This window comes from Hakea prostrata, chromosome 3 (assembly GCF_041222555.1).
Source record: "Hakea prostrata isolate BN-2017 chromosome 3, UWA_Hpros_2, whole genome shotgun sequence".
Taxonomy (NCBI): domain Eukaryota; kingdom Viridiplantae; phylum Streptophyta; class Magnoliopsida; order Proteales; family Proteaceae; genus Hakea; species Hakea prostrata.
In genome coordinates, this window is record NC_142602.1 from 13,511,985 (window position 1) to 13,534,075 (window position 22,091).

Sequence of the window (22,091 nt, forward strand, 5' to 3'; positions counted from 1 at the left end):
ATTCTGAGAACAAATTAATTGGTAGATTGGAGAGCAAGAAATGAGCATTTTATGAAAGGAAGAAAGCCTTTCTCGTATTAGAAAAACCCAGTTCCCAAAAACAAAAAACATTGACAAACTCTTGGGAGATTTTGGCCATCACTAAGCCTAGAGGAAGAGTGTAGCCTTTACTATACGGTGCATCAGCATAAACTTGGGCAGCTTTACAACTTTGAGTTTTACTTCAGCTTTGAAATATACTAAATCTACCAAAAGAAAAAACGAAAATACTGTTAGGTGACCGGGCATTCTACAATTTTCCCTAATCATGGGTAGATTCCTACAAATTTCCCAGGCCCTATATAGGCCTCTGATGTTACATTAACAATTGTTAACTAATCGACTAAAGCCCTGGAGGTTTCAAAATTGGAGCAACCCCAAAGATGCTCTCCACATCGACGGGAACTCTGAGCGCTTGGCTGAGGATCTCCGGTGTGGATGTCCTGCCTTTCCATGTGTTGAACCATGGTCCTCCACCAACTTCAAGTGCTGCCATATCACTTGTAACATCTAGAACAATCTGCAAGTTAACATGAATACAAAAAACCAAACAACCATATATGAAATCATTAGAAAAGAGAAGGGGTTAAACAAAAGTCATATAAAACCATCAAAGAAGAGAATAACATCTGAAAAAGCATGCCTAGAAATATACCAGTTGACAATACAACCGAACTCTCAGGCAAAGTCAATCATTATTGAAGCTATAGACAAAGGAATTCATGATAGTACTAAAAGAGAATTAACCCTAAATTCACAAAGAGAAACCTAAGAAATAATAAACTTCTTAATTCATCATGCTCCTGTGTTTGTATTCCCTCCCTCATGCATTTGCCACTATGATGGCAACAATTGTTTACCATCAGACTTGAGCTTAAATTTTTTTTTTTAAATAAATAAATAAAATAAAAGAGCAGCCCAACCACTGCGTCTGGAAGTTCTGCATAAGAAAGCAGCCCCCATAGAGCATAAGACAACAGGACATGCAACTCAGTCCCATAAACAAATGGGGTAAGGACAGATGATGCACATTAAAATGTGGAAGACCTATGTCTCACACCAAATGATGTCAAGGACAGGAAAAACAAAAGCAAAGTGACCTAAGGTCATGGAGACCAGATGCATTTGCAAACAAAAGACAGCTATCCACTTTGGGTGGATTCGTATGTTTACACAGTGAGGAAGTCCTGGGTTGTCATCTAAGGCTACAGGGCAATGCTTATGGGGATGTCAATCCCCATTCACGCATGGATCCAACTGAACCTCCTCTTATCAGAAAAAAAAGTAGGGGACAGCACTCCTGAAGACTTCATTTAACATTTGAGATGAAAACTCAAGCAAGGGACAGAGTTCTCTGGAGAAAAGAAGTGGAAATCTTTTGGACCTTCAACTAATGACGTGCTAGATACCAAAGTTAGAGGAAATCAGCAAACCTTTCCTTTGCTGCCATCACCATTTTTTTCCCACAACTGTAACCTCAGTTCACCACAACAGGTATCTTTACAATATGGAGTAAGCCCAGCTTCCTTTGAAGGAGCCCTTAATGTGGTACCAGGATCTTTTGTAGTTGCCTCTAACTCCACCTGCCCACAAAGATCAGATTCTCTTTTAACAAACACAGCTCCAAAATATATACTTTGTAAAAAGAAAAAAAAATTGTAATGAAAAGGACACAATCAGAATACTCCCTTCTAACTGGCTTCCTTAAATTTCTCAAGGACCAGGCTTTACATCAGTTGGTCCTTAGACTAGGTTTCTCATATAAAGCAGAAGAAAGAATATTTTGAGAACAGATCAACGACTTGGGATCATTGGTAACATATAAAGCAGAAGAAAGGAAACATTAAATAATCAACAAAAGCATAATAACCTTATGGGTTTCATTGTCTGCAAACATATGCCAATATCCCCATGGAGCAATTTCCCAATTAACAACACCATTCCATGGCACAAATTCATAGAAGGTACCACCATAGTGAACTCCAATCTGCATAAATTCCATATTACTTAATTAAAAACACAAATTCACTGATCATAAGAAATAACTCTGAAATGAGAGAATTCCTGATAAAATACAGAATAAAATGAAGGGACGAAATATTAATGGCGAATCATATAATTAGCACTAACATGGGTTTTACAGAATGTTAAAACTTCTCTGATGAATTTCTGGAGCCAATACACAATCCAGTGAAATGTTTAAACTTGAGAGTACCGGTTGGGATCATTAACTGGTGCTCACCATGGACAATAGGAATGTGGTTTGGATTTATCAGTTAGAAAAAGTTGTTACAACTAGAACAAATATGAGGAATATGTTCTGCATCAAACATTGACAACGTACACAAAGATCGGATAATTTGGAAGAATGGCACAAGTAGTATTTAAAAAGAGCCTATATAACTAGCTTGCATAATGGTTGGATGGAGGTGTTAAAATGGGCAACAAGGATCTTATGAATCATCTCTTATCCACTATGACCAAACAAAGATCAGTTGAAGCCGTTAATCTGATGTTAGCAACTGTGGGATAGGACGCTTACATGTTTTTAATAATCTAGCTTGTAAACAAGTTGACACCAGGAGTTGCATATTATGGAGAATGACCCCTCATACAATACATTCAGGGTCCTAGAATAAAAGGAACAAAAGAATTTATATCAAAACTCAGAAACAGCCCTGTGTCTCACTATTTTGATTGTGTTGTGCTGCAAGAAATTCATTGATATTTGATGAAATACCTTTTTGCAACCCAAAAAGTAAGGGTGAGGCTTAGTGAATCCAAGCTTAAATAATCTTAACCTTACAGAATAACTTTCAGAAAAGTTAAAAGTTAAAACAGGAAAACAAAAGGGGGTAGAAGATGAAGCAGAGAGAACCAAACAAACTAAGCAAGATTGGCACAAGATTTTATATAGCATATGGTACCAATGCAGCATTTTCAAAGTTTTCAGTCAATCCAGGTAGTTCCCTCAATCCACCAGCTGCAGTCAAAGCAACTTCTCCAGTTGAACCTTGAAAAACATTACTCTGCACCTGCAATATTTTACCAATCATTTACTTCAAGAATTCTAATTATAAAAAAAATTAAAAGAACAAAAAAAAAATGACACAAATAATCGGGTGATCCAAGTATGAAACAAACAAAAGCTTCCAACCAGCATGATGGGGGGTGGATTCATACACTCAAACCTGATGTAAGAAAATAAGTAAAATTGAGATCTATTTCTACAAGATACTTCCAGGTACTTACCCAATACCATTTTCTAGGGAAGGCTCCACCCCAGTTCTTTTCAGAGTAAGATGGTGCATTTTCAAATTCAAATAGCTCCCCATCCCATTCTATCCAGCCTGGAATGGAAATTTGGAACCTTAGAAGATATGCTGTTCTATGGACCAAAAGAATATGTACACAACTATATTAAAATTCCAACATAAGGCTTTCAGTATGATGAATATCCATTAGAGCGAGGAATTATGGAAGTAAGTAAATCCCAAATATAAAGATAAAAGAAGTGCTCCTTCAAACTGGCATTCTTTCCCCCTCCCCTTTCTGACTTCTCTCTTTTTGCAATTTATTTTACACAACTAAATTATTTTTAATATCATAGAAGGCTATATTCCAATGTTGTGATTTGACAGAGGTATTCTACATTTTCTGTTTAATTGATATAATTGTTAATTGTTTTGCCTGAGAGCATGGGTCTACTGCACTACCCCCCTCCCCCTCAAGCACTAAGAGAAACTAGTCAACCAGATGCAAATTATTAGCATGTATAACACTAATAAATAAAATGACTATTTCATTGACCAACCATCAGTTTTGATCCCCCATAACTAGAAAAAATTATCAAAGATTAACCATTTGGGTTTAACAGGCTGCTGAATTACCCTATCAAATCTTTATATTGATGAAAATTTACAAATTATATTAGTCACTATCCAAGTTTTCCACTTCTCCCTCCAATTAGCAATTATGCATCCTGTTGAAAGTACTTACATTAACCAACAATTGGCCGATAATAATACAACCTAAGCTAGTGGTATCTGATCAGACATCTTCCTGGATTATATTCTCTAATAAATGCATTTTTTTTTCTGCTTAAGTAATCACTTTTGTACTATTTACCTTCACTCACCACTTGTCTTCACTCTTCAGTGCAGAGTAAATGGACATGGTTTTCCAAACATCAGCTTTAGCTTCTGGTAAGCAGACTTAGTTAAAGATTTTGTTGAATATTTCAGAAACAATTAGCAGGTGCTTCTAGAGTTAAATATTAGGATTACTTCTAGCATGATTTACTACTACAAACTATTAGGATACTAAAAGACTTACTTCAGCTTAAGATATTAAGTTCCTACAGAAGCATTACAAATCCCAGATGATAACATGCAAAGCACCTAACTACTGAGGGTCTGAACCAATGAAAGCTGAGAATCAGAGCCAAGAGTAAGCAAATGAGCTCATACCTGTTGACAGTCCACCTGCCATGCATATTTGCCAATGGGGTTCAAAAACAGGAAAAGCAGCAAGCCAGCCTGCAGTGGCCTTCTGCTTGGAGCCAACACTTCCCCAGCCATAAACAGGACGGGTACTGTACTCCCAACGTGCTGTCTTCACTGTCTGCACGTAATCTGATCTGTCATCCGAAGCTAAATTAAATCAAAACATAAGAACTCTGCTATGATTACTAGAAAATAACAGCTTAGACCATAACTGAAGAAATATGAAAACACTCCTAGCAACTCCATAATGCAACACAAGATTCCGCAAATAACAGAACACAAAAGGCATACCTGCCATCATCACAAATGAACCCTTGATTCCAAAGAGGACTAACTTGGAAACCTTCCGTCACTCGTCTGCGGAATTCCTAGTATTAATAAAATGGGAGAAAGTGAACATTGATGTCATGAAGGTTTGAATAAAAGTTTCATCTTTGACAAGAGATGCACACAGTCTAGGAAGAAATTAACAACTTTCGAGAACTGGGAAACACTAAAAGTCTTTCAGAAAATTGTTTCAAGAACACAAATAAATCATAAATATGCAGGATGCAAATTCTTTCAACAAAATTAAGACACAACACCAGAAAAGTCTGCAGCATCTATTATATTCATAAGACTCAAAGCATGAAACATTTAAATGTGTGAATGTGTCAGTGTGTCTGTATGAACGTGTAAGCCATAAACGAAAATTTTATGGGAGATATAGATAATATAGTCTGCTAAATAGGCTGCCAAAATAACAAGGATGCATGCTATTGAGGACATGGTTGTTATCCAGACAGTTGGATTATCTGAGAACTTGTTGCAAAGTAGGAAGGAAAAAAAACAGCAGTGCATCTGATGTTTCTTTTATTTTACACATCAAGATATATACTTTTCTCATTTCTTCCTGATCGATCCACTGGGCCTCTAATTCTGCCATGCAGTAGGATGATAGGGTACTCACTATTGGATAGATAGGCTATAGTTTGGATAGGTCACATGTCAAATTTCAGACAAATACTTAACCAAAAAACACCCAAGTATTGGCTTGCATCCCCATGTATGTTCATGTACGTGCCTACCAACTCCAGCCATCACTTGTACACCCTCCGATTCCCTGAATTTCCGAAGTCTTATTTTGGAAACCTTGAACTCTCCATTTGAGTTGAAACTTGACACATGAGCAAACGGTCTACAGGTGTACCTGCCACAAGTTTAAGCCCCATCTTTTCAAGTGACCATGAAAACAATGCTCAATGTCAAGGAACCTTTTGTACTTATTTTATTCAGCATTCAAGAGAACTACCTAAACCAAGATGTCACTTTTAGGAATATGATAACATTAAAGGGAGTTTGCACATGAAATTTCCCTGGCTACTGACTTGTAACATGTGAAGTTGAAAACTGCATCATGTAGAACATCAATGGGACTTTAGACAAAAACCTTCCCTGTTGATTAACTAATAACATGTGGAGTGGCAAACTGCATCAAGTGGAAACCATATACAACATGCAAGAAATTTTTAAATGTGTTGTGCATGGATGCATGACCTCACGCATAAATGTACTCATATAAGCATGTAACATAGATAATAAACAAAAATAGATATCAAATAATAAAGTTTACCAACAAGAAAAAAATAATAATAAAACATAAATATTTTGTGCAAAAAGGTTGAGAATCCAACAAAAGCATACCCACCTCTGGAGCAACCTCCCTATTTGGAGGCAGTAAATCTTTACCAGTAGTAAAAGTATTTCCCAAAATTAGCTCATGTCTACCTATATAGCAGGAAATTTGTGAAAATCAAAGATGGAAGAATTAAGTTTATCAATGAAAGTTGAAAAGAATAGGGTTTCATCTTATACCCCAACACAAAATTGTGGCCTCAGAATCTTAAATAATAATAGTAATAATAATTAGAATATAACAGGAAGAAGAGAAATGCATTTTTAAGAAACAAAGAGTTAGGAACAGCAACTAGGGAATATAACAAGTCCTTTACTCCTGGATCCCTGAGAAGCCAAAAAACCAAATTGCAGTGAAAATGCATGATTTTCAAATCATTAGGTGATGCACATCCAAAACCACAGATTAAGTTATCTTCCAATAGCAATTTTCAGAACTTTACCTACAATCATGGAGTCTAAATTGTATTTAGGCATGGGAATTCCCTTATGTGGTAGGAAACCAATCCAGCAGCTATTGGTTAGCCTCATCTTGTATCAATAGTTAATAGTCCTTACCAGGAGTTTGAAATCCATTATCCAAAGCAAGTCTTAGACTGGAAAGAGGAGACCAAGAAAAGAAATGAAGTATCACAAACAACAATCTACCAAACTGAGGAAATATTGTTGATGTTTAAGACTCGGCATTCATTCCTCCAATAAAAAAGACTCGGTGTTTCAACCCAACCCTACCATGTAATTTGGTTTTGAAACAGCTCAAACTAGAGTCTTTACTAAGAACCCTTGCAGAACTCTAGGAATTTGTTGACCAAAATGTTTAATGCAAGGAAAACTGATGATGTTGTACTAAATAAATGAGTCTGCTAGGCTACAGATATTCCTCTATCCCCCTTGTCTTGGATTCCCCAAGGAATAGAGTTATCGTTATCTCCTGGGGTCTTGGTTCTACACTCTTGCCATCTGGTCGATTGTAATCCCCCCTCCCCCTTGTCTTGGATTTCCCAAGGAATAGAGTTATCGTTGTCTCTTGGGGTCTTGGTTCTACACTTTTGCCATCTAATCGATTGTAATCCCCCCCTCCCCCCTCTTACCATCTCTCTCCCTTCATATCCTCTTGCATATGTTCTTTTTCCCCTTTTGGGTTATTTGGTTAATGTGATTTCATTCATCCCAAAAAATAAGAACAATAATAATAATGAGTATTAGTATCTAAATGTCAAAGTTGATAAAATGGAAACCAAGGAACTCACTTCCCCAAAAGTTCTGAGACTCTTCAGAGTATTGGCAAATATATTTGTCATCCGCACCAAGAATTTGAGCCCCAACTCCAGTAAATCGAGGCCCATAAAGTGTCTCTTCTACTGTACTAAGTCTCTTACGGAATGCAGGGTTCTCCACAGAATACATGAAACAGAAGCTTTGCCGCCGTTCTGGAATTGAGACCTTAAAGTACCAACCCTCAAAAAAAAGCCGGGTACTCCCATCAAAATGGTACCTAGATGAACGAAAAAGTATTCAAGAATCTTATAGTCATTAAGTCTATTCGCTACTTATCAAAGACGAAAGGGTAGAATGCCACATAGATCAGCTTTTTCTTTCCAACAATTCAGCAAATTAAGGACTGAGGAATTCACATGGTGCATCATAAATTGGCATCAAAATCAATAGCCAAATATGTGCTGGATTGGAAAATTATAACATATATGTTATAGGTTTATACATGGAGCAAAAGAAATTCATAAATACACATGAACATCAGACAGAAGGAATCGGCATTTTGCACATCTGACAAGTTAGAGGTCGAATTCCACGTCTATGACTCAAAACAAAATCCAGATAGAAGACAACCACGCAAGCAGTAGGAAATGTAGATGATGAACTACAAAATCCTAAAAAGGTGGGAACTGGACAAGAAATCTCCAAATAACTAGGATTGAAAACAATAACAAATGACAAATGCAACTTCAAATAACGTTGGTAATAGAAGTCATTTACTTGGATACAGCTCCAAGAAAAGTGTGACCAGTTACCCGCTGTGAGGAGTGCGAAGATCTCTGTTCGGAGGAGTCGGCTGATAAACAGGAGTTACAGTAAGTCCAATCGCGGATTGACTCCTTTCCTTCGTGGATGAATCGTAACTTGTTCCATCGGACATCGGAACAACCGCAGAAACGCAATACCTTGATCGATTTCTTAGCTTCGAAATAGACGATGGAGCTCCAGATGAAACATTCCAAATCTGTGATGAATCCGAGGTGGTTTTCCGAAACCCTAGACAATTAGGAGAAACACGAATTACATGGTGAGGAGTATTGCAGAGAGGTAAAACACACCGTTCCATCGAGAATCAGTTGGATTTGGGAAACAAGGGAAGCGCTAGAAGAATTGAAGAATTGAAAAACTGAAATCTCAGTAGAAAGAGAAAGACTCAATACAAGAGTCCACTTGGCGAAACTACGGCGTTAGGGCGCCGGTGTAGGGACGGATGGTGCACCCACGTGCTGACTCATTGCATTAACTGCTTGTTGGTTTACCAGCCAATGACGTGGTGGAAAACAGCATCAACCAGTTTTGGCAATCTGTCTTTCTCCTTTCGTTAGAATTCAGACCAAACTATCTCTTTCGAGTTTCCACCCAAAAAATGTCACAGAGTACGGTGATGGGTCTATTTTTTTTTTTTTTTTTATAAACTCTGTGATCACAAAGTTTTACCACCCCAAAATTGGTGGGTCCCACAGCTGAAAAATATTAAAAAAATAAAAAAACTCCAATCATCCACCCCTGGCCCCTGTGTTTTGGGGTGGAAAAGCCATCGGTGACCACAAACAGGGTCGCAAATCCAGACTCATCCTGCATTATCACATTTAAGCTGACATAGGGTGACCAAGTCACACGGAAAATAGTAAAGATGGACAAATTAGCAATCTAATAGCAACTAGCAAGAAACTTACCATTGGCTGCCAATGGAGGAGTAGTAGGATGGTTAGAAACCTGACTTCTCAGTGGAGAGGTCATGGGTTTAACTCCTACCGGCGGCATATGTAACATCCCTATGACCCTATCCCTATGTATAAAAAGCGCCTTAGTACAAAAAAAAACTTACCATTGGCGGGTATAACTGAAAACAAAAAGGAAAAGGCGGGAAAAGTAAAATGATTCAAACTATAAATAAATAGCTTAATCCGATTAAGAATCCCATGATATAACGATCATTATCGCTAGGTGTAAACAATTTATGATTAACTCGTATCCGATTGATTCAATTTTAAATGTTTTTGTTTGATTTTTGCAAATTTGTATTCAAATGAGCCGAAGGGTTTGGCTCTAATTTTTATCAGGTCAATTTTGACTATTCATTTTTTATATGGATGGACACATGTCCATTAGTCATATCAAAATTTGATAGACGTATGTCCTTTTATCAGAGATAAATGGATGGTCTATTTTCTTTTGTCAAAAATTGACTTAATAAAATTCCAGTTTGGCTCGATTGGCCATAGATTACTTAGGACAACAACTTTAAAGGTTTAGGGCGCGTTTGGTAAAGCTCTTAGAAAATGTTTTTGGCGTTAGAGGTGTTTCTTAAATTCTTTATTCTTCTCTTGAAGAACAGATCAGTTAGAAAAGTGGTTTGAATAATGCCTTTTGCAGAACATCAAAACAATATTTTTACTAAATAAAATAAACAAAAGTGATAAAATTGATTCCCAATGAAACCTTAGAACCAGTTTATCAAAAACCAACTTATTCTAATAGTGAAAGATTTATCAACACCCATTTCCAATCAAACAACAATCTTTTAGCACAGAAACATTAAACATGATTTGGCTGCACTAAGACTGGTCCCCCCGGGACGTTACCACATGCATATTTGGCTGCTCGGTGGGATTTGTGGAAAAAAAAAATGGTTCGTTGGGCTTCAACTTTTCTAATGACGCCTATAATCAGATCCATCTCTCTATTCAGCCCATGATGACTTCCTCAATTTTCGGGCCTGGGCTTTTTAATTCTCAGTTTGAGGATGGATCCGTGTTGGTTGCGGTTTGAGACCCAGTCCGATTCGACTCGGTGATTTTGGGAGAATGTCTAACCATCAAAGAAGAGTCCGGATCCTCATCCCGTCGGGGGAGCACAGACTGCTCCTCGACGGCTTCCCAACCACACAAACACGTGGGGCCCACAGGTGAAAAACACTTTTTGAAAAAAAAACAAAAAAAATTCAAATTTTCACCACTTCTCTTATGACTGTGGGGACATCCTTTTTGTCCATCAAGATATTCACTAATTCCAAACAATGGGTTTCCACACAGATATGAGATAATGTCCTCCACATTAATGGCGTACCATCAGAGAAGAGTCCGGATCCTCACCCCGTCGGGGGAACACAGAACTGCTCCCCGACAGCTTCCCAACCACACAAACACATGGGGCCCATAGGTGAAAATTTGAAATTTTTTTTTTTTTTTCAAAAAGTGTTTTTCACTTGTGGGCCCCACGTGTTTGTGTGGTTGGGAAACCGTCGGGGAGCAGTCTATGCTCCCCCGACGGGATGAGGATCCGGACTCATCAGAGAAGGGCTCCCCAACACCATTAATGTGGAGGACATTATCTCATATCTGTGTGGAAAACCATTGTTTGGAATTGGTGAATATCTTGATGGACAAAAAGGATGTCCCCACAGTCATAAGAGAAGTGGTTTTTGATATTTGAGATCTACAATCTTTTTTATAGATTGCAACTTGCAAGTTTTCGTTTATTCCCAGGATTGGTAACCGTGCGGCTGATCTATAATCAATAAGTTTTCGTTTATTTCATTGAGCTCGATTCACATTGGAGTCGGTGAATATCTTGATGGATAAAAAGGATCGATGTCCCCTTGATTATTAGGGAAGTGGTTTTTGATATCTGAATCTTCAATCTCGTTTTACAAATTGTAAGTTTTTCTTTATTCCCAAGATTGGTAACAGTGCGGCTGACCTATAATCAATAAGTTTTCGTTTATTGAATGAGCTTGATTCATGTTGGATAGGATTTTAGAGCCAAGAGATCCACCAAGCTATTACTTGACATAAGAATATAAGCTCTTCACTTTTTCTTTTCTTTTTTGGGGGTGGGGGGAGGTATTGTTATAGGTCGTATAGAATAATCTCATTTGGCTTTTATATTTTTATACCTTGACAATCTCAAAATCATATCGTATTGATTCGATGGTACAAAAAAGAGGTTAAAAGTCAGAAAAATAATCTTGATAGGGTGTAAAAGGTAAATTTGTTTAAAATTGCGAACCTTTATTTTAGTTTCACTGTCTGAGTTAAATTGCTCATTCTTTTTTCTTTTCTTCTTTGGGGTTCAAAATCGCTCATCCTTATACCATTCACTAGAAACGTATTCAAATAACTCTTCTAATTTGAGGCACCAAATACGTCCGAATAGATCATGACTAATAATAATCCCTCATCAACAATGGAGGGTGCTTTTAATTTTTTGGACTTGCTTTCATCACCCCACATTGTAGGGCCAATGTCCCTAAAACCTTATCGAGACCAGAAGAATGGTTGAAATTGGTCTTAGACCATTAGATGGTAAGAACTGCGAGAGAGATAGTCAAGCATTTGCCTAATCAAATTTGACCACTTCGGAAAAAAGTTAGATCAAATAATTGATGATAGTTTCACTATCAAGAAGAGATAGGAAACAACCCTTACTATAGAGATATATTTTTGAAAAAAATTGAGTGAAAAGTGAAAACCCTTAATAATTGAAGCCCGACATAGTCTTTTCAAAGAGCTTAAAAATTCTTAAGACAAGAGAATATATTATCCCTGATAATTCATTATTAAAGGGAATTGTAAACCAAGCTGAGAGAAGATGGGATTATTCCATTCTGGCATAAGAGACAATGGGAAGCAAGAAAAACGAAATCCGCAGGAAAACAAAATTCCCCGGAAGTTACGGGAAACGGTTGTTCCCGTATAAGACAATGGACAAGTTACAAGTGGCAGCAGCGCCCATGATTATACTTACGTGGCACTTACGTGGCGTGGAGAAACAAATAAGAATCGAAGTTAGAGAGATGAAGACATCATCTAAAGTACGAATGAAAAAACAAAAAATTGTTTGTCAGATATGTTTGGATGTTGGAACTTGGGAACTGATCTGTTTGGTTGGTTTCTAAACCGCACAGCCTCCATCACCCTGACATCACCATTGTGTCATCTCTTCCTGTTCGATCTCCTCCCTTATTCACACTTAAAACACTTATCTCCTCGATCGTTCCAGGACACTAAACAGTATTTTTCTTCATTTTTGTAGAAACTGGAACTCATTTCTCTCTCTCTCTCTATATATATAGAGAGAGAGAGGGTTCATGATCAAAGATTAAGAGGAGGAAGAAGAGACTAAGAAAAGAAAAAGAATGGGATTTAAGATGGTTAAGCATAGTACTAGAATTGAATATACAGAAAGGCACATTACGATTAAGGAAAGAAACAAACAAGCCTTATCTTAAATTCTTGATTAGATCAGGGGGGAACTAACTCTTGAGACCCAAGAGAGATATAGCTAGCTAGCACACCTGGTTTTCCATCTCGAATGTATAGCATCATGAGCAATCAGCCTTGTATTTTTAGCAGAGTGACTGCTCATGATATTATATCTTTTGATGAAGCTCAAGGGTGCTTGCTGCACACTAACACCATTCCGGCCAAACGCTACCTTCTATCGGAATCCACCACCGAGCGTCGGAGCCCAATAATCAGCTCCATTGTCACTTCCTACATGAAGAGTGCATGATACAGGAACAAGGCACAACCCTCTACTCCTCAAGTCCTTCTTGGGTTCACTTCCACCATCCTGCATTTTTCATGAACAATGAAAATTTGGTAAAGAAGAAGAAGGAGAAGAAGAAGAAGAAGTTGAAGATCATGATGCCTATTAATGCATTTAAAATAAGTCTGCAGTTTAGTTAATACATACTTGTTCAGGAGTTCCTCTTCTTTTCATGCAGGGATCATTCAGCAACTACACGAATAGCAATACAAAGTAACAATTAGCACACTATTTTTGACTGTTTTCAGTTCAATTCCCAATCATGTATATATTTTCAAGTAATTTACTAAGATTAAAATCTGTAGTAAAGCTGAGAGCTTTATTCTTTTAACAGTTTGAAGCTGATCACAACTATTAATTACTCGCTTTCCAGTTTTAAACCTCTCTCTACTTTGCTTTTAAGAAGTTAATGGATCCAATAAAGTATACCTGACCAGGGTCTTCAGGAAATATACAATTCCTTTCTGCTGCTTGAACCTGAAAAGATAACATTCTCTTTTTTAGTACTGTGTTTAAGCACTGTCCGAGAATTATCTCATGATAATAGAGTAAATAAAACAAGGTCACCAGAACCTTGTAAGTTGTAACATGACAAACCCCCAAAAAAAATAAAAAAGACGAAAGAACCTTGTAACATGCATGCATATGCACATATGCATGTTACACAGAGAGAGAGAGAGAGAGATGTAGTCTTTCTATGGGAAATGGGGCTTGTACAGTTACATACAGATTGTTGTTGCCTCATGTTTCCTGATCCACTGCCCAAGTATGGGGAGCTGAGAGCCTGCATTCAAAGAGAGTAGGAGGGTTAAGAAAGGGAAAGAAATTTAAAAACTGAGTCATTACAGACTGCAACAACTAAAATTGTGAAAGGAACATGAGAAACTTTAATTGCGTGCTTCACTGATTCCTGAGTGTTTGCGAATGTAAAAGGAGGAAGAAACATCACCTCAATTTGACCCTGAAGGAATCTGATGTATCCAATGGCTTCTAACAACACAGAGGCAGTGTCAGTCTGCAAAAGAGGAAGAACCATCACAATTCAAAGTAGTCTTCAGGCTTTCTTTAGCGGTAAAAGAAAAGGCCAGAGGAAAAGAGAGTTTTTAACTGTATAAAGAACTTCTCTATGTGGGTTTCCCCATTAAAAAAAAAAAAAAAAAAGCTGTATGTGTATTATTCTTTGTGTTCATCTTTCAAGTTACGAGAACCAGAAATGTAAATATCAAACCTTTCCAAATGGAGAGACTAGCTGGTGAAGTGCTGTTATTCTATCACCGAGCTTTTCCTTCCTTACCTGATGAAAACAAATAATAAATCAGAATTAATGCATCCCTTGCACACTTCTGCATCCCTTGCACACTTCTTGACAAGCAGAAGCAGCCAATCAAAGTTTTATTCATCTCGATTATTATTTCTTCTGACTAAAGAATCATACATGCAAAGGAAATAGACAAGCAAGAAACAGCCATGCATCACTCATCATTCATCACACACACACACGCACAGAGCAGCCGATATATGTGGAGTCACCTTGAAGGTAGTTTGGCCTGAAGAGGCTTGAACCCTAGCTTTCTTGAATGCCCCACCAGTGGCAGTGCTGTTACACTTCAAATTAAAAAAGAAAAGAAAAAAAAAGGAGTGGTTACCAAGGAATAGATAGTAAAATCTTGTATAATTATTTGAAGCAATTTGAGTCTAAGGCTGAAGAGTTGGAAATTGAAATAAAACCAATCTTCTTGTTCCAGTAAATCTGAACTTCTTCAGGGGATGCTCACCTCTGGTGATTGATCTGGATGTTGGTGCTTTCCATCTCCCTTATTGTTGGAAAAATCCAGCATATTACTGCTGTAACTGGTAACACAAGATCTAGGGGAGGAAGCCGACATAATTTGAGACCAAGCGGGCCTTGCTGCCTGCAATTCTTCATTCCCACGACCATATGGATAACCACTTTCAGAAGCTTCTTGCTTCACATCAATGGCTGGAACACTTGGTGATTGATATAATACTTGGTCCTCCCAATTGTGCAACTTCTTAGACTGATGAAACTGATTCAAACCAGCCCTATCTTCTTCTCCAGCCACCAATCCACCCCTGGAAAAAAAATTTAATAATAATTCAATCATTCTTACCTTCCTTTAGTTGGAAACCCATCTCGAGAAAGAAAGAAAGAAAGACAGAACTCAAAATTCATAGAAGATGATTTAAAAAATATATATATAATAGAGAATATCTTCTTTCGATCAAAACCCAAGTAAAATTGACAAGGGGAGAGGGGAAGAGAGAGAGAGAGAGAGAGAGAGAGAGAGAGAGAGTTACAATAGTAGTTGACTCCAAGACTCTGGAACCTCTTGGCTATTATCATGCCAAGAGTTTGTAGGCAGTGAAGAAGATGGTGGTGTGAACTGGGGAAAGAAGGGGGGAGAAGGCATGACAGGAGAGGGTTGTTGAGAAGGTGGGCGCATGTTATTAAGGTTCCACCAGTTAGGGTTTCCAGCCATCATTTGTTGCACCACCGCGCTCTGCAAGCCACCTCTATTCATGCCTTAGGATCTTTCTCCACTTCAACTTCCTGTACTTGTTTCCTTCCTCGAGCTTTCAAAAGGACCTTAGTAGAAGCTCTGAGGTTTCTACGTTTCTTTTCTGGATGAGGTTGAAGAAGCCAACCCTCCCTCAAGTCTTGTTTGAAGAATTTGATGTCATGGGGCTGATGAGGAACTTTGTATTTCCGTTTTTCTCTCTTTCCTCTTTCTTTATAAAAAAAAATATTTTTATCCTTCCCTCTTTCCTTTTTTTTTCTAATGTTTTCTCTCTCTTGCTTTCATTCTGCTTTTGCTTTATCACAAAGTGGGGCAGAAAAGGTGGTGCCAGTGTTCTTCAGACCAAAAAGAGTGGTTTTAAGGGTTTAGTCTCTTAATTTGTGTTAATGTTAGAGTTGGGATCTCAATTATAGTCATATAGAGATCTGTAGCACTTTCTTTTAATTTCAACTCAACAATACTGAAGTGTTGCCCAGTAAATATATTTGATAATACAATCGATCAAACAGAATCTACCTTGGCTCTAAAATACTATTAGCAAGGGCACAGTTCTTATATAATACGAGATATCTCTCTTAATGGAACTTACAATATTCCCATCAACCAAATGGGCTCTTGAGTGAACAGTTGCTTTCATATCTGAACCGTTTACTCCTTCTATATAAAAACTCATACAAGGTCAGATCTTGCCGACAATATTGTCAGTTAAACCAAACATCCATTTTCATATTGTGAAGAAACCCTAAACAAGCCTTCCTTTCAGATCTACAGGGAAACATTACACAGTTATGTCAGTTGACCCTCAAGAGTGCATGATCTTGACTAGGGTCATTTTACACCATTTTTGTCAAATTTCACCAGACGAATATTCCAAAACAGTGGTTCTAACTTCTAAAGGACTGTTAAATTTGACTGAAAAGCAACTAACTTTACGGAATTGTACGTAACGGTAATATATATTCTCAGACGCATGCAAATCAAAGAAGGAAATAAGGAACCCAGGAAACAAGTGGTTGGGTTGTAGCAGTAAGTCAGTAACACAGTTAACTCGTAACTTGAATTTCCAGAGGGGGAAGAGAGAGTGAGAGTGAGAAAGTGAGAAAGAGAGAAACTTACTGTGAAGGTGACTTCACTAGAACTGTGGAACCACAAGATTTAGAACATCAGGACAACACGGTTTCCAAGAGGTCAAAGCCTAGGGTTTACAAAAACAAAAAATACGAAACACTAAAACCTAACCCTAACCCTAGGTAGCTCGAATCGAATGATTACAAGAGGAGAAAAAAAAAATGGATTATTCCATGAAGTTTGTTCTTAAGGGTAAATAAAAATATGAATGTGTTTGGTTGGAGGGATTTGATATCGTTTCCCGGAACGACATACATTCCCTGAAGACACAATAAACAACAAAACATTCCTTACCTCCAACACTCAAAAAACACTCAGAATTTCCGACCTCGATCGCCGTTAACTTCCACTTACCAATAAATTCATGTTGTGGGTCGGTTATGTTAATTAGATTTCTGTTCCGTACTGTCACAATCTTTGTCTGGAGGCTCCTGTCTTTTCTTTGCCACTCTGCATTTTTTTTTAATTAATTTTTTTTTCTATTATTCTTTCTTTTTTCAAGAAATTATTTAAACTATGAATTCCGACAAACCCGATGTCAAAGGTTTTTGCATAAACAGAACCTGAGGAGGCAATTATACTACAATGTCTCCAAGGTCGAGATTTGTCTTTGATGTTGATATGAATGTAAAGAAGTCCTAATCACATACACAAGAATTTAAGTCTCAGTGCAGGTGAGCACCGCTCTATATATGCTAAAGAAGAACTCAATTTCACTAACAACACGAACTCTAAAATTTAAAGAAAGTGGATGTGCAAAGTCGTTGTATTACAAGCTAATGTCCCACATGTATGACATATATATCTCTCCCTTCAACAAAAGAGATTTAATTAATTATTACATGTTCAACCATAGTCATTCATACATCAAGAAGTGTGAAAAGAAGAAAAAACAATTTATATCATGTTAAAATGTTTTTTAATTCAAACATTTATATAAGTAGAAAATCTTCTTTCACCTTTCGAATTTCTTTTTCCTCAAGAGTTACAAGTCTTTGATCATGTAACTGGATTTCTCGATCACATGATTACACTTACACCTATTTATGAGATCAAAACTATTCTTCCCTCTAGCAATGTGTGCTATTTATGAAGAAGGTGAAAGAAAACTTGTCCCACACCTATAAGAATGTGAAACAAACTTGAACTAAGCCAAAATGAAGAAAGAATTATATATGGATTTTGTTTTTTCAAGTTAAAATTGAGGTTTTCATATCACATCTGTTTATCAAAAGAAGATATCATAAGCTTAGTCTTTAAGTTAATCAATGATTCTTGAAGACAATCTTTGTTCATAAACATCTATGCATCTTCTGATCTTCATACATGTCTATCAGATTAAGGGGACCGTTCACTTTGAGTGTAGGTTACACGCAACCCAGGCAGCATTCTTTGTCCCTTAGAATTATGATCAAAGTGATGGCATAAATTCATTATCTTTGCTTTTGATTCTCTTTCTTTTTTTTCATAAATTTTAGGGTTTGCCAAACAACTTTATGCAAGTATTGTTGATCCAATGGTTGATGGATTGAGATTTTATAAGAGATCAAGCGCTGAAACCAGTAGTCTTCAAAGATAATTAATCAGAACATTTATAATTTTCAAGTAATTTTATATGCACAGGATATAGAGCATCATTTTTTGAACTTATTCTTGACTAGACTGTAGCTTAAAAGCCAAAAATCCGGTAAAGAACATGTTTAAAGTAGTAAAGAAATGAACGACCACAACTTTAATGGTTTCCACCTTTATTTCATCCCTTTTTAATTTCTTTTCTTTTAATTTCTCCCTCTCTTTCTCTCTATCTCAAACAAAGGCACTCCTTCCATTGCCTTTTTGTTTTTCCTTTTCACTGCTTTGTCTCTTTTTGCTAGTTTCACTCTTTTATGGCTCTAAGAAAATTATTTGTTACACCTTTCCAAGAGGAGGAATCTATTTTCTCTTTGAATCCCAAGCTAAAATTAGTTGATGGTCAAGGAAGAAGGAATCTTTGCCGAATCTTCATTATCTTTGAATGGAAAAAATTTTCATGGGTAGTGATGTATTGTTTATCTTGTCTAACTCAGTTACACTCTCTGATGTTGAAGGTCATATACATTTTTTTCTTTTCTGGGTCTTATAAAGAAAGCCCTCACATATCCAATCTCTTAAGATAGAGACCAGAGATCATTTCAAGAAAAATATTTTGTTGTTGCATGGGAGCTTCTTTTGATCAGTATCATCAGTTATAGGATGGCATGAGGAAGGACTACTCCACTGCTGTCATGAACTAATGGTAATTAACTCAAATTAATTAATGATAACCTGTAATGAATGAAACAGGAGGGAAGTTGAATACTTGATGTGTCGTTTCCTGAAAGTCGAATATATATACATCAAAGGCTGTGTCATCTTTTTGGATCCTCTCATTCATGCTTCATCATTGGATTCCTCATCAATACATACTTTAAAGTTCCCTAGATATGCTCATGTATCTTCCTTCTCCTTGAAGATCCCTAGGTGGGTTTTCATTTTTTTTTTCTTTAAACAAGAAAATTAAAAACTTTAATCAATAGCTTTCGCTTTGATAATGGGTAGTCCCAAAAACCCTAATCTTTAAACCCTAGAAATAGCTAAGCTACAACCATTGTTTGCCACAACTGGCCATCTTTCTCCTTCAGAAGAAGACAAAGTTAAGAACTTGATGATTATTCAAAATTTACTTCTATGATCTGCTAGCTGATCCTTTGCTTTAGGTGTGATTATAGTGTGAACTCCACTGATCTCTAATACTATGAAATGATTGATCCGATGCTTGAAAGCTCCTTGGATTCCTAGCCACCTAGCTACTGCAATGCTTATCTTCCTAATTTTCCCTAAATTCTGGTTCGGATAAGCTCAAAAATTAACCACCTGACTCCCACAACACTGTTGCCTCCTTGGTCGACAACTGGATAGATTACGTTTTCTATCTATCTTGGCAAACACATCACAAAACAAGGTTACCTGCACAAGTATCTTAGATACATCTCTAACAATCAAACCCATCCATCCCTACCAATGAAGTGATATGGAACACTTAAACTCTCTATAGATCAAAGAATTGAACTTTAATTACTGCTGTCACTATATATGAATCAAATTATTTAAGTGATGATTACTAAATTATTAGATTTGCCAGATAAAATTTCTTCCAAGGTGACAGGGTCAGCCAATATCATTGAAGCATCGGGAGAAAATGACTTGGAATTTCTTTGGATGACACATGTCCCTTGATAAGCTTTGCGTGTACGCTTGTTGAAAACACCAGTTCATATATGTCAATTTCTGCATTATTCTTTCACACACACACACACAGAGAGTTGGATACTATTATTTAATGGTCAAATCTGAGAAAGAATGTTTTCTTTTCGCTCATCTTCTTTCTTGGAATCTCAGTCTCCTGACTTTGGTCTTTACATTTCTACATATAAAACAACAACTTGAAGAAAAACAAGTCTAAAACCCATCTTTACTTGCTTGATTAGAGCTCCTAATGACGCAAGAGAGAATATTCTAATCGATCAGGATTAGAATATCATATTTGCAGGTGACTTGAATCTCTACTTCAGAGACAATACCCACATGTTCATCACTGCAATTCTCAAGAATCCAATAGCATATGGACAAGATTTGTGAATAAGATTAGTAGAATAACATATAAATCAATGTGTCGCTTAAACTTGTTTAGGTGTTGCAAAGTTTGCTTGCTTTTCTGAAATCTAATTCTATTTACTGTTTCTTATTTGCAAGGAATCATGAATTTGGAAATTGAAATTGAAAGTGATAGGAGGAAAGTTTGAGAAGCAAGCAAATAATCAAATTTTTGCAGATTTTAGGAGTATATTATTTATTTGTAAATTTTCAATAAGAAACGTTAACAAAGAAAACCCAATTCCCCTTTCTATCAAAATCAACTAGAAAACCGATCCCAATGTCCCCACATTATGTTTTTCTATTTGAATATTTTCATGGATTCTTTGTCTTTTTATCTATGACAATAATAGTTTCCACCACCCAGTTTGGCCACCATTAAGGCTCAACTACTATTTTCAAAACTTCTTAGACTATATTATCATATTAAATACAACTATTTGGAGCATCACTTTCAATTTGTTTAAAAACCGCTGCTCAAATCTCATTGCTCTGGTAATTAAAAAGCATCATTTCGTTTGGAAGTTCTTTGGCTAAATCTGTTTTTAATCTTCCTAAGATTAATTCAACACCTGGCTCCATTCTCAGGTAATCAAATGGTGTTGGGTTCATGTTTAAAACATGGAAGTAAAAATTCCTTGATTCAATATAGTTTACTGATGACCGTGACTATGTCTTCAAGAAAACAAGAACCTTGAACTGAAACAGATAAATATATCACATTGAATTAGTTAGCAGGATCTCACTTATTCCCTTAGAGAAGCAACAATCATAATCAATGGACAGAAAGAAAACCTAGTCTATTAGGAAACAAATTATTGTGGTTGTTTCTTTATTATAGTGTCTGATGACGATAAGATAATTACATCTTGTCTTTATGTTGCCAAAGGTTGGAGAAACGTAAGCTGAACGAGTTGTCCATGATTTCTAATTTTATTGGATGCGTATTCAAAAATGAATTTTGATTATCCATTTACACCCTTTGATGAAATAATAACATAGAAGGGTAAGGAGTCTTAAAGGGTACAACACTCCTTTTGACATCAAAATCAACTGAGACAAGTGTGATCGTCACATTTATCTTTTTGTTCAGCTTTTGTTAGATTTGCTTTCAACTTGGCATGATTCTTGCATGTTCAATTCAAATTGACACTCCAAAGCACCTTATGATGTTCTATTGGCTCCTTCTAAGAAGTGTCTTTGCTCTAAAGCTAAAGAAACTTCAAACTTTATCAAAAGGTAAAGTAAGAGTACTCCTCCTTTGAACAGCAATTTGAGTCAACCCATGAACAATTTTTAACAGCTAACTTTCTCCTTTGTCATCTATGGAAACCTGAAATAATTTCACTTCAAAAGAGCTATCATCCATTTTACTTGTGAGGATATTCTAGCGCTCTCTTTCTATAGTGAAATGATTTTATTATTTTTTTTATTGATAAAATAAATTACAGTTGATTTCGATTTATTCTAAAACCCTAAATTAAATTAATTAAATCTTTGATTTTAGGGTTTTGGGATCATTGTGATGGTGAGACTGATCTCTCAAATGACTAGTTCTAGTCCTTTACCTATCGGGTTAGAGGTTTGTATTATTCTCATACCTCTTCACTACATATTAGAAGAAATACACGTGAGACTCACTAGGCATTTCCAGCACTTAGAGGTAGACTTCACTTTTAACGTGTGGTGGAAGATACAAGGAGAA

The 22,091-nt window shown here is 36.6% G+C and overlaps 2 protein-coding genes across 2 annotated transcripts; both read right to left on the minus strand.

Moving 5' to 3' along the window:
* Positions 1-46: 46 nt before the first annotated feature.
* Positions 47-8,647, minus strand: VTE1 (tocopherol cyclase, chloroplast / vitamin E deficient 1 (VTE1) / sucrose export defective 1 (SXD1)). Its single transcript, XM_089149171.1, has 10 exons — positions 8,249-8,647; positions 7,469-7,713; positions 6,232-6,311; positions 4,836-4,912; positions 4,509-4,678; positions 3,292-3,389; positions 2,967-3,074; positions 1,910-2,026; positions 1,473-1,622; positions 47-559 (listed from the first exon to the last, which is right to left on the minus strand). Exons 1-10 carry the CDS (start codon positions 8,557-8,559, stop codon positions 383-385), a joined length of 1,533 nt encoding a protein of 510 aa, XP_089005297.1. The 5' UTR covers positions 8,560-8,647; the 3' UTR covers positions 47-382.
* Positions 8,648-12,580: 3,933 nt separating this feature from the next.
* Positions 12,581-15,792, minus strand: LOC149020934 (transcription factor bHLH68-like). Its single transcript, XM_089149172.1, has 9 exons — positions 15,366-15,792; positions 14,822-15,140; positions 14,577-14,651; positions 14,275-14,340; positions 13,996-14,061; positions 13,774-13,830; positions 13,476-13,523; positions 13,194-13,238; positions 12,581-13,070 (listed from the first exon to the last, which is right to left on the minus strand). Exons 1-9 carry the CDS (start codon positions 15,587-15,589, stop codon positions 12,936-12,938), a joined length of 1,035 nt encoding a protein of 344 aa, XP_089005298.1. The 5' UTR covers positions 15,590-15,792; the 3' UTR covers positions 12,581-12,935.
* Between the last annotated feature and the right edge of the window lie 6,299 nt (positions 15,793-22,091).